This window comes from Porcisia hertigi, chromosome 11, assembly GCF_017918235.1.
Source record: "Porcisia hertigi strain C119 chromosome 11, whole genome shotgun sequence".
NCBI classification, from domain to species: Eukaryota; Euglenozoa; class Kinetoplastea; order Trypanosomatida; family Trypanosomatidae; genus Porcisia; species Porcisia hertigi.
The window spans coordinates 54504-71445 of NC_090570.1; the positions used below are offsets into that span (position 1 = coordinate 54504).

General features: G+C 55.5%; 7 protein-coding genes across 7 annotated transcripts; all 7 read left to right on the forward strand.

Moving 5' to 3' along the window:
- Positions 1-63: 63 nt before the first annotated feature.
- Positions 64-2055, forward strand: JKF63_06961 (uncharacterized protein; the record flags this gene model as incomplete). The annotated part of the gene is made up of 1 exon (XM_067902908.1): positions 64-2055. One exon carries the CDS (start codon positions 64-66, stop codon positions 2053-2055), a length of 1992 nt encoding a protein of 663 aa, XP_067758917.1.
- A 702-nt stretch (positions 2056-2757) lies between these two features.
- Positions 2758-4182, forward strand: JKF63_06962 (uncharacterized protein; the record flags this gene model as incomplete). The annotated part of the gene is made up of 1 exon (XM_067902909.1): positions 2758-4182. One exon carries the CDS (start codon positions 2758-2760, stop codon positions 4180-4182), a length of 1425 nt encoding a protein of 474 aa, XP_067758918.1.
- Positions 4183-5496: 1314 nt separating this feature from the next.
- Positions 5497-7008, forward strand: JKF63_06963 (uncharacterized protein; the record flags this gene model as incomplete). The annotated part of the gene is made up of 1 exon (XM_067902910.1): positions 5497-7008. The coding sequence occupies one exon, from the start codon at positions 5497-5499 to the stop codon at positions 7006-7008; it is 1512 nt and encodes a 503-aa protein (XP_067758919.1).
- A 1052-nt stretch (positions 7009-8060) lies between these two features.
- JKF63_06964 (uncharacterized protein) lies at positions 8061-8630 on the forward strand (the record flags this gene model as incomplete). The annotated part of the gene is made up of 1 exon (XM_067902911.1): positions 8061-8630. The coding sequence occupies one exon, from the start codon at positions 8061-8063 to the stop codon at positions 8628-8630; it is 570 nt and encodes a 189-aa protein (XP_067758920.1).
- Positions 8631-10525: 1895 nt separating this feature from the next.
- On the forward strand, positions 10526-11365 carry JKF63_06965 (uncharacterized protein; the record flags this gene model as incomplete). Its single annotated transcript, XM_067902912.1, has 1 exon — positions 10526-11365. The coding sequence occupies one exon, from the start codon at positions 10526-10528 to the stop codon at positions 11363-11365; it is 840 nt and encodes a 279-aa protein (XP_067758921.1).
- A 1050-nt stretch (positions 11366-12415) lies between these two features.
- Positions 12416-13294, forward strand: JKF63_06966 (uncharacterized protein; the record flags this gene model as incomplete). The annotated part of the gene is made up of 1 exon (XM_067902913.1): positions 12416-13294. The coding sequence occupies one exon, from the start codon at positions 12416-12418 to the stop codon at positions 13292-13294; it is 879 nt and encodes a 292-aa protein (XP_067758922.1).
- Positions 13295-14086: 792 nt separating this feature from the next.
- JKF63_06967 (uncharacterized protein) lies at positions 14087-16480 on the forward strand (the record flags this gene model as incomplete). The annotated part of the gene is made up of 1 exon (XM_067902914.1): positions 14087-16480. The coding sequence occupies one exon, from the start codon at positions 14087-14089 to the stop codon at positions 16478-16480; it is 2394 nt and encodes a 797-aa protein (XP_067758923.1).
- Between the last annotated feature and the right edge of the window lie 462 nt (positions 16481-16942).

The following is a 16942-nucleotide window of genomic DNA, read 5'->3' on the forward strand; positions in this document are numbered from 1 at the left end:
TCGATTGGCTAGCGCGTCGTAAAAGAAGTGGCTTGCTTTGGGTGGTAAGCCTAGGGAAAGCAAATGACAACGGCTCTCGGGGATGAGGAGACGTACAATGAGCTCAAGGACTGTAGGCCCAGAGACTTGGGTCCTCTGCGCACGATAACTGCTGTTGACAGCTACGTGGGCGAGAAGCAGCAGGAGGGTGCTGCCTCGTACCCTGTACTGGAGGGTCTTGGTACACTGCACTCTCGGATGGGATATGAATTCACTGGTTTGCTGCACGAATGTGAGGCCGCTGGCCACGGTGTTCAGCAGTGGAACGACGGGCGAAAAGTTATTGGATCATTTCACCACGGAACTGTGACGGGGAGCGGCTCCTTGGAGTGGCCCAACGGGGATGTGTACACAGGAGAACTCTGCGACAGTGTTCGTCACGGTCACGGTACCCTAGTCTCCGATGCCGGACGGTCAAAGTACACCGGCGGCTGGTATCATGGAGTGCGACATGGACAGGGCACCCAAACATACCCTGACGGGAGCATCTACGAGGGGGAGTGGCAGCGCAATGCACGCCACGGCAATGGCTGCATGCGGTACAGTAGTGGCGACATATATGAAGGTTCGTGGCGTGACGGCACACTGTGCGGGCACGGTGTGATGGGTTGGGTACACCGGAGCGGCTGCTTTTATCGCGAGCTGTACAAGGGGGAGTGGAAGGCGGGGTTTCCGGACGGAAGCGGTGTGTCCACGTATGTCGCCATGCCAAAGGATTGCCCTCTTGAGTCATCCCCCAGTCCGCTCGTGGTGCCGTCCAAGTACGCCGCGCCTGGCGAAGCGCTTCTGAACGTGTATGTTGGTGGGTACCGCTACGGGCAGCGCCACGGCAACGGAATTTTCTACTACGCAGACGGCAGCTGCTACGATGGTGGGTGGGCTGCTGGAGTCCGTAGCGGGCCAGGTCACTTCACCTCTGCTGTTGGAGAGGTGCAAGCGACGAATACAGCGTCGAAGCAAGACTCGGAAGCGACAGAGGTGGTACTGAACAGTGATGAATCATCACCTTCCGTTGTGCCCTCCGTGTCATCTCGCGGCTTGGGTAATCTGCTTGAGACCGAAGAAGAACTTCAGGGGACGATGCGCCTCCTGCTGCTACGTTACAACACAACACTGAAAACTCTTTTCAAGGACTACAGTCGAGGCGGGCACGTGCCCTTGCCCACAATGCGAAGCGACTGGTGGCAGAACCGATTGCCTGGCCGTGTGACGCTGACACAGTGTCTTTGCCTTCTTTACGACTGGAACATACTAGGCTCGCATTTCTCGATTGGTGCCGCCTTGCGCGCAGTGGCCGAGGTGCTGCGCGTGGAGGCTGCGACTTGGAGCGGCTCAAAGGCGGCGACCACTCTAGCGGCAACCCTGGCGGCCGTGAACGAGGCGGAGGGCACTCTCAACTACCGTCAGTTCTGCGAGTGGCTGATCCGTATTGCAGTGACGGTACACGGTGGGCCAACACGCACGACAATGAAGGCAAAGGTAAGTGCTCTGCTAGAGGCTCCGCTAATCCGTGACTCTGAGGCATCGTCACGCGCAGTGGCTACCATTTTCCTACCCAACTCTATGCAACACAAAGACATTGTGCAGAGTCACCTCAGTCTGCTGAAGCGGTGTTACGCCGAGCTCCAGAGTGTAAAAGATGGGGATCGATACGGTGTGGTGTTGCGTTCTTGTTTGACAGCCATGGAGAGGACCCTTGCGGAGTACCAGATTCGTCCAGCACGTGTAATGGAGAGGCTTGCATGGCTGAAGGGGAGGGACACGGGGTTGGGACGTGATAGCGCACCGGGCGAAAAGACCGGCTCTGAAAAGATCTCCTTGGCAGAGGAGATGGTGACTGCTTCCAAAGTGAAGAACAGGCAGGTGGAGCAACTTGACGAGGATGTGAGAACGGAGCAGTCTTTCGTCGAGTTTGTGGAGACAGTAATGACCATTGTCGAGATCGCACGTCATCGCGGGTTCACCGACGCGCATACGTTGCTGGTCAACCTTCAGCACAATCTTTTCGCTCCGTGAGCACAATCACTCACGTCGTTATATATTCGACCTCCGCATCCCCTGTTTGCTTGTTTGCCCCTTCATGCGCTGGTGGCTCCAATAGCGGGAAGGTACGTGTGTCTGGGTACCTATGCAGCAACCAATGATGTATCCTTAGACTTTGTCGGATTTTTGCCGACTGCAATTTTGTGTATGTACAGTCAAACCCTCACTTTTTCCTCTTGGCACTCGACAATGAGAGACACACACCCATTGGCTCATCCCCCTCCCCTCCCCCCCACCGAGTGCGGGCCGCCTACAGGCAGCGTTTGAAGTGAGACTCACGAAGACTCCCCCATGCGCCGTTTTCGACAATGTCTTGAGGACACCTTCACGGAAGAAGTGCAAAGGTGTGTGCACGTGGAGGCTCCACGCTTTTTTTTTTTTGAGGGGGGGGTCACGGTGGGTGCATATAGAGGAAGGAATGTCCTATCGAAGTTTCTGCTCTGTCTCGATCAATGTACTGCATTACTGTAATCTGATCGTTCTTTCCCTTTGCTACTGCTGCCTCTCTCGGCCCGACGCGCATGGGCACTGGCCACGTGCTGCCGCGCCGATAATCACACCCCTCACCAGATCCTTGCCGCCAACACTTGCAACTTTTTCTTTTTCCAGATAACGATACACAAAGGTACCCACGGGCTGTCTGGCATACTACTTGGTGCTATTTTTACTTGCATCATGGGCCTCGACATTCAGCTCTTCCGAGATCCCGAGACGGCGAATGTGGTGCGCGAGTCAGAACGCCGCCGCTACGCCAAGCCCGAGATCGTTGATGAGATCATCGAAATTGACCAGCGATGGCGCCGCACACAGTTTCTAACTGAAGCCAGCAAGAAGATGATCAACACGTGCAGCAAGGCTGTCGGTGCGAAGAAAAAGGCTAAGGAGGCGGACGGTGACGTCTCTGAGGTGCCAGTGGATGTCATGAGCGCTGCTCAGGAAGGCACATTGAGCGCGGAGAAGCTAGAAAAGCTGTGCATTCTCCAGCTGAAGGAGCTCTCCAAGTCACTGACGACGCAGGTGGAGCGACTTGCAAAGGTGGCCGCGGAGCAGGAGGCGGAGCGGGACCGCATGGTGATGAGTGTTGGTAATATTTTACACGAATCAGTACCGGTCTCGAACGACGAGGACACAGGGAATGTGGTTGTGCGCACATACGGTGACGTGACACGCCGCACGAAGTTGACGCATGTCGACTGCATGGAACGTCTGGGTCTTCTGGACACCTCGAAGACGGTGACCGGGATGGCGGGCGCCCGTGCCTTTGTTCTGCGCGGCGGCCTTGTGCAGCTGCAGTTCGCCCTCATCTCCTATGCACTCAACTTCCTCATCTCTCGCGGCTACGAGCCATTCTACCCACCCTTTTTCCTCAACAAGGAGTACATGGGTGCAGTGGCGCAGCTTTCTGACTTCGATGAGTCTCTCTACAAGGTGTCTGGTGACGGAGATGAAAAGTATCTCATTGCGACAAGCGAGGCACCCATCGCTGCCTACCACACCAACAAATGGTTCACAGAGATAAAGCAACCGATCAAGTACGCGGGTGTCTCGTCATGTTTTCGCAAGGAGGCCGGCGCGCACGGCCGGGACACGCTTGGTATCTTTCGTGTTCACCAGTTCGACAAACTTGAGCAATTTGTCGTGTGCTCCCCTCGCGAAGAGCAGTCGTGGAAGATGCTGGAGGAGATGATCAAGACCTCGCAGGACTTCAACGAGAGCCTTGGTCTGCCTTACCGCGTCATCAACATCTGCTCTGGAGCCCTCAACAATGCCGCTGCCATGAAGTACGATTTAGAGGCCTGGTTCCCAGGCTCTGGTGCGTTTCGCGAGTTGGTCTCGTGTTCAAACTGCACGGACTACCAGGCTCGCGGGGTGAACTGCCGCTTTGGCCCGAACACGAAGGGTACTGCGGCGAACAACACGAAAGAGTACTGCCACATGCTGAATGGCACTCTCTGCGCTGTCACTCGGACGATGTGCTGCATCTGCGAAAACTACCAGACTGATGAAGGCATCGAGATCCCTGAGGTGCTGCGCCCCTTCATGATGGGAATGGAGATGCTCAAGTTCCCCACAGAAACTACTGCGACTGAGCAAGCGTAAAGGGGCCACGTGGAGAATGGCATCCGCGCAACATTGTAGACAATCCACAGCTCCCGACGTGCGGGCGTGGGGGGCTCGTTTTCTCCCCCCCCATAGCTCTCTCTTCCTCGTGGGACTGATGCGCAAGCAAAAGCATGATTGCCACCACGTCACCACCAAAACCACACGGCATAATCCTCACGCGCGTCTGATGCCCCTTCCCTTCTCCCACCCTCTCCCCCCCCCCTCCCAGCACTTCTGGTCTTTGTTACCAAAAAGGGAAAATGTGTCGCCGACGGGGCCACCGCACTCAGATAACTCCCGCGGACTGGATCTCGCTTCGCCTTCTTTTTGAATCCACGCAAGACCCACCAAGTGCTCCTTGAGCGTCAACTAAGGTTTCTGTAGCCGCGGTTCGCTTGAGCACCAGTGAATGTGTAACGTGCCTCAGGTCATAGAGCAGGGATGAGACATGTTCACAGGGGCCCAAAACTCATCAGGAAAAACGGCAGTATGGGAAAGGATGATCTTGCGAAGAGAGAATCGAGGGGACGTGAGGAAACATGGTTCAACACGACGTCGCCAAAGAGCATAAAGCTGCAATCAACCCATCTCAATTATTTTTCTTTGTCTTCACCCTGGGCACCCCACCCCCCCCCCTATACACGGGACGCTGTACGTTGGCACACAACACGCGAAGTTAACCTAATCATTTAAACGGCGGGACACTCTTTTTAAATGCGAGCGAATGCGTGCACGATCCCTGCTTCTTGATATACATTGCACAGAGTTGGCATTCTTCTCCATCCTCCCCCCGTTCCGTTTTTTTTTTCTTCACGTTGTGGGCATTGTACGTCAGCCGCGTTTGTTTTGTCCATCTGAGAAGAAAGCAACACGAGCGATATCAAAATATATATCAGTTGGATCTCAGCCGACGTTTGCGGATTTTCTGCACATGTACGGCAGCGAAAACAATCCGGCAATGCAATACACAGGTCCCGTCGCCTATCCAGCTGTTGGAATGAGTTGTTTCTGTGGTCGATAGGAAGATATCCACTCATAGCCGTTCCGTGCATTTTGTGGGCAGACCGATGGAGGCGGGGAGGGGGGGGGGGCGACGAAGACCACACATGGCAGCGTGTGTGACTAGCCCCGCCTTCCAGGACTTCCCTGTGAGAAGGTTCGACAAAGAGCTACATAATGAAAAAGGGGATGTGAAGGTGACGGGGAGCCGCAAAGGTGTCTTCCCTCTCCATTTGTCACTGTTCGGACGCAACTTTACGTGTCTCGTGTCGCGTGGCCTCCGTGTCAGCAGCGGCAAACCCTTGCGTGACCATGCGCGTTTGTAGATGGGTAGGGGCTACTTTGTACGATCTCTACAGTGGCCGCGATCTTCTCCTATTTTTGTCCAACCTCTTTCCCTCCCTTTTGGTGCTCTCTCTCTCTGTCTGTTCGGTGAAGTTGTTTTGGGGGGATTGTAAAGCGCAGACGCATTCGGAAGATTGCCCTCTGCCACTCCTCACGTACGAGGCGGCTAGTACCTTCCCTGGTCCCCACACACGAGGGGGGGGCTCCATCACCGAAAGGAGAATCCCACCGAGTTGGGCGAGGCTTCGCTTTCGCCTCCGTGGATTTGTGCAAGTCAACTCGCTTCTTCAAATGGGAGGGGAACCGGATGACCCAACCGAAGACGTGACTGATGATGAATTCGCACCGCGCAAGCGAGCGCGCCCTGAGCATGTACTTCCCTCAATACAGAAACGATTTGTGGAACTGGCACACAACATCGTCGGTGAGTCGTTTCTCACCGTAGAGGCATTTTTCCATAGATATCAGCGAGTACTCAAAGTTGGTGAGGGCACCTTCGGTGAAGTGTTTGTTCTCCACGACACCGTCGCCAACACGTACATCACCATGAAGCGCATGCACACACTGCTCAGCCTGCGGCGCCGCACTCTAGGCATTCACCGCTGTACTTTTAGGGAAGTGGAACTGCTTGCGGCGCTGCGGCATCCAAATATTGTACAGGTGCTTGACTATCATGTCCTCTCCGATGGGAGCTTCGTGATGCTAATGCCGGTTATCGCCCACGACCTCGCATCTCTCCTGCGTCAGTGGCCTGCAACTCCACGAAGCAGCGGCCATGGTGCAGCGCCGGCCTCGCCGCGTTCGCGCATGCCGCTGCACATCGTCAAGTGTATTTTTCGCCAAATAATCGCCGGGATCGCATACCTCCACAAACACAAAATCCTTCACCGCGACCTCAAGCCAAGCAACGTCATGGTCGATCACACCGGTGTGGTGAAGCTGATCGACTTTGGGTGGTCGCGGTTCTGCGCCGCGGCAGGGGCTATGACGGGTCCGCCTTGCATCACGGCCTTTCGCCCGCCGGAGGTTTTGGTGGGGGCACATCACAACTACGGGTTCAGCCTTGATATCTGGAGCTGTGGGTGCATGCTGTTCGAAATGTTAACGGGTGGTACACCGTTCGCAAAGAGTCGCAACGAGGCGGAGTGTCTTGCTAACATCGTTGACTGGCTTGGCTCTCCGCCTAGTTCAAGCAAGGTATACAACCGATCCGAAAACCATTTCCCTTTCCCTATGGCCCCTCGTCGTTCAGACACATTTGCTCAGCGATGCATCACCTACGGCATCAAACCACCAGAATCCGTGTTTCTGCGGCGGATGCTGTGTCTGGAACCGGGCGAGCGCGCAACTGCAGAAGCGCTTCTTAGTGACGCCTGGTTCACGACGGCACCGACTATGTGTGTGCCTAGCGCCATTCCGCTTCCCGCACACAACATGTTTCGGCTTGTAGAGCTCAAACGCAAGGAGCTCCAGAACTGACGGTGCACGCATGCGTGCACTAACAAGCACTCTGGCCAGTGTTGCTCAAGAGCAACTTGTCTTCAGTTGGGGGGGCGGATGGCGGATGGCGGCTGCGTTACTCGATTGCTGGAAGTCAACTGTGAAGAAAGAAGAAGTACAAGCCAAGGTATTCGAGACCCGTCTGCACAGCGAGTTGGCCCGCAGAAGTACTCAATCCCTGCATCTGCGCCCTTTTTTTTGCGCAAGAAGGGGAGCGTGAGGTGAAGCGTGGCTTGCATGGGTACTCTTGATTTCTCATGGCGACGAGGCAGATGCCAATCCTCAAGACTCTGGACGCACGGGGCAGCTCTTTCGAGGTGGTTCAGAATAAAGGCCTTCTTTATATGTTCCCAATCCCTTGTGATGTTTCTGTGGTCTACACTTGACTGATCTGACGCTCTCATTGGAGGTCACTCGCCTCTTTTTCTTTCTCTCTCGCTGTGGCCTTTTTTTTGGGGGGGGGAGAGCAGAAACACACACACACACACACACACTGAACGCTCTGGGCACCCCCGTGTTGTTTTCTTTTGATTCTCTTGCTTATCGAAACCTACGATAACCGCTGGACCGTGTGCTGCATCATCTTGGCTGCCTGTTTCCCTTATTTGCTACAACCAAATTGGATCACTCTCAGCACCTTGGCGATATCACGGCAGCACGCCTACGAAAAAAATATATTTATTATTTTTTTCAAGGAAGTGGGGGACAGTCATCGCTGACATGCCAGGTGTCGTGCATTAATCACACTCACGCACGTATATATAAATATATATATATACATTGGAGCCTTCACCGCTCGTTGAACGAAACTCTTGCGTGCGTATTTCACTTCTGCGGTGCTGTGCCCATCCCTGCTGTGGCCACAGAGGATCAAGAGCGTGAGCGTGGAAGTGGGTACAACTCGATACAACGCCTGCTATTGTCTGGCTCATTGTTGGGCTCCTTCATCCTCCACTGCAGCTGGTGGCATGGCCTGACACACCGCTATCAATACCTCGCAACCCCCTCCCTTCACGACTCACTGCTCAGTCATGCTCAACGATGCGTACAGCGGGAGACGTGAGCACTACGTCGATCTCTTTGCAGACGAGGAGGCGCGAGTGGGTCAATACAAGCAAAAGATGCATTGCTTTCTTACATTGGAGGAAGTGATCGAGCGTCTGTGCGAACAGCCTAGTATTCACGAACGTGTCGTGTCTATTGAGGAGTTCGAGGAACCCATCGGTCCCCTCAGTATATTGAACGTCCTCGCAAAGTCGCATTATTTTGTTGTGCTCCAGACGGCATCGTACTGGTGGTCTCTCGAGAGGCGCAAGGATGTCATCGTGGTGCAGCGCTCGCAGAACTTCAGCAGTGTTCATAGCAGGTGCAAGGGTGCATACCGCAACTATCGCTGGCTTATTGAGTCGGCACCAACTGCACGACGGTCTGCACAGTGCCGCGGTGGACCGACACTCTCTGAGATCTTTAGCGCCATGCTGCGGGAGCACATTTTTGACCCCAAAGGCTATGCCTCCTCATCCTGGGAGTTCTCCGACTACATTTTCAATATTTGTCTCCACGGTCGAAGCGCCCCTCTTGCGTACGATGTAGGAAGCTGAACCACACGATCAACGCACTGGAACAACATGAAAGGCGTGCATTGTCAGCAATACGGAACAATACACATTGCACACCTACGCACCCGAGCATGAGAGTGCAAATCTATCCGGGGGAGGGGGGGTGGCTGAACCCCCCTCGAACCGGTGCCGCACCCCCAACTTTCTTTCTTTTCCTGTGTGAACTTTCTTTTTGTTTGTTTTTCCTCGGCGCGCTATATAACACCTTACGTCAATATCTGATTGGTGGTGGTGGTGCTGGTACTGCTGTAGCTGAACGATCCCAAAACACTTGTGTACCCCTGGTGCTCAATGGAACTTCTCATTTGCGGCTCACACTCTTCCCTCTCTTCTCCCCCTGCCGCAGCGTTCTGAGAGTGGCCGGTGTGCATTGTCGGACTGTGTGGATAAAAGAAAAGAATTAAAGCTCCCCATCCACTGCGATGTCGCGAAGAGTTCAATAAAACATTAATCCCCCCTTTTTCCCCTATGTCTGTCGTGTGCTGTTTTTTCTGGGTATGTATGTGCGTGTCCGTGTGTCCGTGTGAGTGTCTGTCTATCCTTCCCCCTTTCCCTACGCGTATGTGATCAGCTGATGTGAACTCGTGTGTGTCCATGCACGATGTGTTGCGACAGCAACCACGGTTTGCATTGCGTACGTGTCACACACGCTTGCCCCCACGCACACTCCCATGTGCTGGACGATGTGCATACCCGACGACACCGCTGCAAGCGCGCATGGGTTTCAATCTGCTGATCCATAGGTGTATCAGCAGTGACTTTATCACCATTGTTTTTTTTTTTTGCACTCGCCCTTCCCTCCTCGATAGGTGTGTGTATATTAGTAGAGAGGTGCGCTTCTCTTGTCTTTGCCCAATAACAAAGGCCGGCTCTGGGAAAAGTGCCCACCCACCCACCCCTCCCCCCTCCTCCCCTCTCTTCCACCCACTCCCTGCTCTTGATTGATGGACACGTCTAGGACAGACATGTGCATATTCCTCTATGTATGACCATGTACGCTTTGCCGCTTTTGTGAGTGTGAAGCGCTGTGTGGTTGGGGCTGAGTGAGTAACCGCCTCCACCGTAAAAACCTCTCGTCCATTGTCTCCCCTCCTTTGCATTTTTGCAGCTCCCTCCTCTCTCGTTTTGTTGAGCATGGCATCAGCACCAATGTATTCTTCAACGCTTCAGGTGCGGACCCAGTATCTGCCTAACTGCCACCTTCTCCACCTCGCTGCGTCATCAGGGAGCTGCAGAGCACCAAAGAGTGCGCGCGCACGTGTAACTCTGAAGACACGCTCAAGACACACTGTAAAACCTAGTCGAATGTGTACGCTGGGCGCAACCCCAATTTTGGAAAAGAAGGCTTTGAAGCGCCGTGAACACATAAATGGTTGGTTGAATAGGCTCCGTACGCGCAGGGGTGTTCAGTGACGCTCCTCCATACCGTGCGGTGAATAATCACTCTACGCGAAAACTTAAAGAATGTCCCTCCGGACAATCCAGGCCTACCCCCCCCCTCCTCTCGTGCTCAACCCCCGTCTATACCCTACGTGTTGCCGTATTTTACTGCGTCTCGTTCTCGCGTCACATCGACCGTTTGGTCTGCCGATTATGTCACATATTGCTTTTTGGCGTACTTGCTGGTCTCGCCACCCTCTGCCCCACATCAAGTGGCCTGACCAGAGAAGGAACGTCCACTACGAACACCCCGCCTATCCGCACCACATAGACTTTGGAGCCCACAGACCCATAAACGTACACAGGCATACACTACAGCGTTCTTTTTTTGCAGCGAAGTCGGCGTACCTGCTTCTTCCTTGCATCTCTTCTCCCCCCCCTCCCCCTCAACTGTTATTCGTGCGGCGCCACTTGCCACGCTGTGTCTAGCGCATATCATGTCGCTTCTTCCGCGAGTCGTGCAGGTCATGCAGGAGGTGGCCCCACTCAGCCTCGCAGACCACTCGTGGGATAACGTTGGAGTTCTTCTAGAGTCCCCAGAGCCAAACAAAAACAACGCCCTGATGCTCACCATCGATCTAACCCCGGAGGTCATGGAGGAATGCCTGCAAAAAAAAGTCGAGGTGATTATCGCATACCACCCGCCGCTCTTCCGCCCTGTGAAGCGCTTGACACTGCAGGATCCGAAGCAACGCATTATCCTACAGGCGGCTTCAGCAGGGATGTCGATCTACGCACCACACACGGCGCTTGACGCTGCAGAGGGTGGCATCAACGATTGGCTTGCTTCCTTGGTTTCGGGCGATGGGGCCTATACCGCCAGCCCTATTCAGTCCACCTCGTCGTACGCACCGAAGGCCAGGGAAGCAACAGAGGCAACTGGGATGGGTCGCCTTGTCACGTTAGAGAAGGAAGTGGAGTTCCATTCAATGGTGGCGTCTCTAAAGAAGCAGCTGGGTGTGCCCACCGTGCGTGTGGCACTTCCAGACTCATGGGAGCCGTCACACAAAGTATCTTCTGTAGCCCTGTGTGCTGGCAGTGGTTCCGGTGTATTTAGGCTTTTGAGCCGCCCAGCGCACGTGCTGCTCTCAGGTGAGATGGGACACCACGAGGTACTGGCCGCCACAGCCGCTGGGCAAGCGGTCATTCTATGCGAGCACACAAACACCGAACGCGGGTTTCTCAAGGCGGTGTTGCAACCAAAACTGCAAGCAGCACTGGAGGGAACTACAGTGCTGGTCTCCGCGAAGGACCGCGACCCACTCGTCGTCTGGTGATTGAATCCATCAACACTCTCACTCCATTAACGCCATCCTCTGCTAGGCGCTGCTCTGCATTGCACGCGTCTACATTTATATGATTAGATATAATATTTTCACGTCCCCCTCCACCCAGCCACCCTTCCACCGCGTCTTCGGAACGTGTGCTCGTCCCGCTTTTGAGTGAAGGGAGCCAGTCGATATTTCATGAGATCCGCGCGAAAAAAAAAACGGTATACGTTGGAGGGAGTAGGGGCAAGCGTGTGCCTAAGTGCTGCCTTTTCGTTTTTTTTTATGTTCACATTTGAGGTGGCGGGTGGGGTGGTGTGCAGTAGACTCGCGTTCGTGCAGCTGCTACTCCATGCGAGCATGGAGTGCGGAGAGGTGCTATCACGAAGAGATGGGAAGGGATAAAAGCAACCACAGTGAAAAGATTTCAAGATGAAGTGCACCCGTCTCGATTCCTGCAACGAGGCAGTCTGTGTGGTTGTGCCGACCACCCAACGAGTCAAGCGCGCGACCGTATCCTCCGGCCCCCTGCCTATTGTGCAGAAAGTGCGCAAGTCGTAGGTCTCACGACACAGTCACTGTCTGCCTACGGGGACCACTTCTCTTCACCGATGTGTGTTGTCACCACCGCTACCACCACGCACGTCTTCTCGATGCTCTGCATGTACTCACGTCTGCTGACTGGCTGCTGCTTCTCCCCCTCGTTGTCACTCGGTTGGACACCTTGTCTTTTTTTCTCGGGCGTGGGGATGATGTGAGCGCAACCGGGCTCTTTTTTTTTTTTGTCTTCCTCCACGAACACCTACACCCACTCGCGCCTACTGCCATTCTCCTATATCCTTTACTACGTGTGTACATCACAAATTCGATCTTCGGCTCTGATCCTCCTCATTGCCGGCATTCTGTGTGCTTTGTTCCGACAAACTCGTACCACTCTCTCCTCTTCACCTGGGAACTCTGGCCCACATCCTCTCCCACTACCCTCCTCGAGGGGACGCGCCGGTAAACACCTGCAAATAAATTTGCACAGCGACACACACGAGAACTCAACAAAGTCAAATGATGAACACGTCGATTCTTGTCCAGGACGTAGAGGAGATCCAAAGTGCCGTGGATCAATGGTATCTCCAGTCCTCATCTGCGCTGCAGGCGAAACATGCCACGTTTATGGCAGATCTGCGGCAACTGCGGGATCTTCTCGGCGCTGACCCGGGCGTCGCAGCTCCCAACGCTCACACAGATGCGATGATCACCCCACCTCGTCACATGTATCTATCTGACCACAACAATAGCGGCTCTCCAGCGATGGCGTCGCCACCCATCAGCAGCGACCAGCTCAGTTACGATCATTTGCTAGACGATCTGATGAGCAGAGGAGCACCGATGCAGCAGCCCAACCGCGAGGAAGAGGCAAACTGGCGCCAGCGACCGACTGCAGATTCGATGAGGACTCCATCCACGCCACCGGAAGAATGCAGCGGCCCTTATCAGGTGCTTGTGGAATTCAAGCGGAAGCGGACGCTTCAGTACGAGTCACCCTGCTATGTATCCCCGGGTGAGCATGTCGTAGTTGGTGGTGACAGGGGAGAAGATATTGGCCTTGTCAGGCGCACGTGGGTGGAGACAGAAGCACAGCAGCCTAGTGAAAACCGTGACAAGGGCGTAGGCAAGGTTCTGCGCGTCGCGAGCACGCTGGAGGTGACGCAGCTGCAAAGTTTGCAGACAGACCTCGAGACACGCGCGGTAGAGGTGGCGCAGGAGAAGGTGCAGGAAAGTGGACTGCCCATGCGCATTGTAGACGCCGAGTATCAATTTGATCGACGCAAGCTCACTTTTTATTATCAGTCCATGCATCGGCTTGACTTCCGTACGTTGGTGCGGGACTTGTACAAAACCTTCCGAGCCCGTATCTGGATGGAGCCGGACACGTCATCTTGACGTGGCAATGTGCAGGGCACTCACCTGCTGTGAGCTCCCCCACACCATCCCCACCATATAAAGGGCATCACAATGATTGAACCACCCGGTGCTGCTGTCCCGGGGGGGGGGTATCTGTAGAGGCGAGACAAGGGGAGACAAAAAAAAAGAGGGGTGAGACGCCGGTCAGCGACTCGAAAAGCGCGTTGCCCTCTTTAAAGTGGCGGCGAAAGGCTACTGCCTGAATGAACACGATGAAGGGTGTTTATAATCACGTTAGACCATGAAAGCTGCACGACACCGAGTGTACGACTGCGAGTGTCCGTTTCCCTTTGTTAGATGCAATGCGTGCATGTATATGTGTCTGTGCGTATGTGTGTGTGTGTGTGTGTGTGGCGGACGAAGGTTATAAACGTAAAGGCACGCATAGAGTGTAGAGAAAAACTTCCGCGGCAAAGAGAGGACTGCTACAGTGCTGGGCAATTTAAGGCCGCCCTCATGGGCCTCCCCCCCCCCCCCCCCCCCACTGTGCACGCTCAGCTTCTCATCTAGCTGCCAACGAGGTGTCCTACGCGTTGGTTAACGCGATGAAACAGAGGGGTGCGCATTGAACGGAGGTGGGGTGGGTAGGGGCTTCTCTCTCCCCCTCCCCCCTCATTTCACAGTGCTCACTAAAACGATTTCCCTACTGAATGCTCTCCACACTCTCTTGCACTGCCTCTTCTCCTCTCCCCCCCCCCCCATCCCCTCCCTCCCTTCCCCTCTTTGGTAGCGCAGAGAGCTGCTCAAATAGGAGAGACAGGGGACGGAAAAATGGACTTGGATGACATTAATGACCTGCGCGGCGGTGGTCGGAGCCGAGGTCACTACAGCTCCTGTTTATCGCCGCAGTACTCTCGAAGGTGGAACGATGCATATCAGAGCGTATATGACCCTACCCCAATAAGACGATACTTCAACGCTACTCCTCCCCCGTCACAGCAACCACCGCGTCGAAGCGTTCCACCGCCACCGCCCCGACCACTGCGCTTAGGCTCCGAGAACAGGAAGCTCCAGCACAAGCAGCACTCGAAGCGACGTCACACCCGTCAAAAATCGACCAGGTTCACCTCTAAAACTTCGGCCAGTACGGAGACGAGTCGTAGTTCATCGACCTCAAGCGCTGACAGCTCTACAAACACCACAACCGCCTCGCTCGACTCATCCGGTAGCACGTTCAGCACGAACGGGTCGAGCGACTATCGCGATTCTGACGGCACGTCTACAACCAGCACAAGCGGCAGCAGCACCAGCAGCACCGGCAGCGGCACTTCCTCTAGTGAGAAATGTGTTGCAAAGCGCAAGAAAGTGCAACCACACGCCAATGAGTTCTCTCGCGTTGCTGCAAGGCCGAGTACAGCGGCACAGGACGAAAAGATCGCAGCAGCAGCAGCCTGCAAAGCCATTCTCGACAAGGAGTTGGAGCTGAAGGAGAAGGAGATCCGACTGATCCGGCAGAAGCGTAACTTCGCGGCGGAGGTTCAACGTCGATCCTCCATGCTGCACCGTTTTGGGTCCGAAGACGACGCGATACGGCAAATGCAGCGGCTTGTCGACATCGAGGACACGACACCTGCCCTTGAGGAGTATCTAAGGCGCACAACTAAGGCTCTGCCTGCGAGCGGCACCCCGACAGACGCGGGCGCACTAGCATTTCTTCGCTCCTACGAGGGGGGTTTCCCGGGAGACGGTGTGGTCCAGCTGCTCAATCGGATCGCAGCACCGCCATCGATCTCCTCTGCTGCTGCTGCTGCGCTCGCACAAAACGGGGACCCCGTTGTTGTTGAAGAGCCGGTGGCCCCTAAAAGGGCGTCAAGTGAATCACCGGGAAGAGAACCTTCGGTGGTCTCGGCGCCGACCATGACTGAAGGAATGGAACCGCACCGGATGAACCCCGAGGTCGAGGCGTCGCGGGAGCGCAGTCTTCCTGTGGAAGGCCACTCTCTTCACGCACCTCTGCCGACGCCGGCCCGCTGTGCAAGCACGCACGCTCTGTCAGGCAAAGAAACGGCGCCGGCCTTGGCCGCCATCTACTATCCCACAACAGATCGGTCAGCCGCTACTGGAACATCGGTGGAAAGTGCCTCAGCAGCTGTAAAGGACAAGAGCGTTGAGGAGCACAGCACCCTGGTCGCGCCCGCCGCCGAGAAAACAGAGGAGGCCGCGGAGTCGGCGACCAGAAATGGCGTGAAGGGTGGTCACGTCACATCGAAGACGCGAGGTCGCCACAGTCGCTCACGCACTTTCTTACACAAATCCGAGGCTGAGAACAAGGCTGCTCCAACTTCCACTGGACACAGTCAGCCAGAGCAACAGCAGCAGCTGCAGCTGCTACCGCCACCACCTAGCCCCGCCTCTCACGATGTTGCCGAACAGCAATTTATCTCTGTTGATCCTTTGCAGCGGTACAGCCAGGGTCGATCTACGCAGCAGCCGTGGGCGATGGCACACCTGCCCTACCACACGCCCTCGGAGGCATTGACGCAGAAAGGGAAGAGTGGCCCCTCAGAGATTTGGTACGCCTCCAACAGTCCTGTGCCGCTTTCCCACCGTGAGTTCAAGAGCCTGCTCTGCTCGGAGTATGTATCGACGCAGGCAGTGCCCTTGATGGGGGGAAAAGATGCAGACGCTACCCGCGCCGGTGGTGTTGTGAACCAACAAGTCTCGGCGGCACCACCGGGGTCGAAATCGGGCCGCGATGCACACGAGCCCTTCAGTGGTGGCGCAGCTAAGTCTGCAACTTCACTCAAAGCGACTCGTGCTCAACGGGGTGCGCAACCTCTATCGAAGGGCATCGGAGATTTAAACGAGGTCGTTAGGTCCTCCGCTACCGAGGAATCAGCACAAGGCCAAGGTGACTCTTCGGACCGCCGCCTGATCGCGCTCTCACCGCCCCCTCCAGTCTCTCTAGGAGGCGATGAGGGAGAGCCGGTGGTGGAGTTCCCGCCACCACCGCACATGATGGCAGGCGACATGCCGCCCCCAGGTGATGTGGGAAGCGAAGGTGAGGATAGTTGTTGTGGGTGTGGATGCGAAAGGTACAGCTGCTGCAAATGCTGGTCCGCCATGTTCAGGTGCCTCTTCCCGTGCTGTAGCGGTGAATCGAGGGCAAAAGTCGCACACCCGGCCGAGCCAAATCCTCCGCTGACTTTCCAGAGGCCCAGCTAGCGGCTGTTTTGCCGATGCAGCCCCCTCACCAGCTGAGACACTGTCGCCAACTACGAACACACAGCCGTAAAAAGAACAGCAGCTGCAGCCTGTGGTGCCGACAGCAACAGGATCAAAACTACAACCAAAGCGGTCGCTACCTACCGCGGGCGCATCACATTCCCCTCAAACCGCGCTTTCGTCGTCTTCTTCACCTTCCAGCACATCCTAGCCCCAACCACGAGACAGGGCTGCTGAGTATGCCTCAGCCACATCACCTCCTCCCTCTCGGACCTTGCTGTGCCAGTACGCGGAGTACGATGCGGGTCAATGAGGGTAAGTCCGTGAGGAGTCCCATGCACATTCGTTGCGCCCGAAGAAACGTTGAGAGGAGGCCTGGGGCCCAGTGAGTCTGTGTGGATGCCGGTCGATGCTGACCTCTCCACACTGAAAGGACAGACAGCAGCAAAGAGTAGGCCCGGG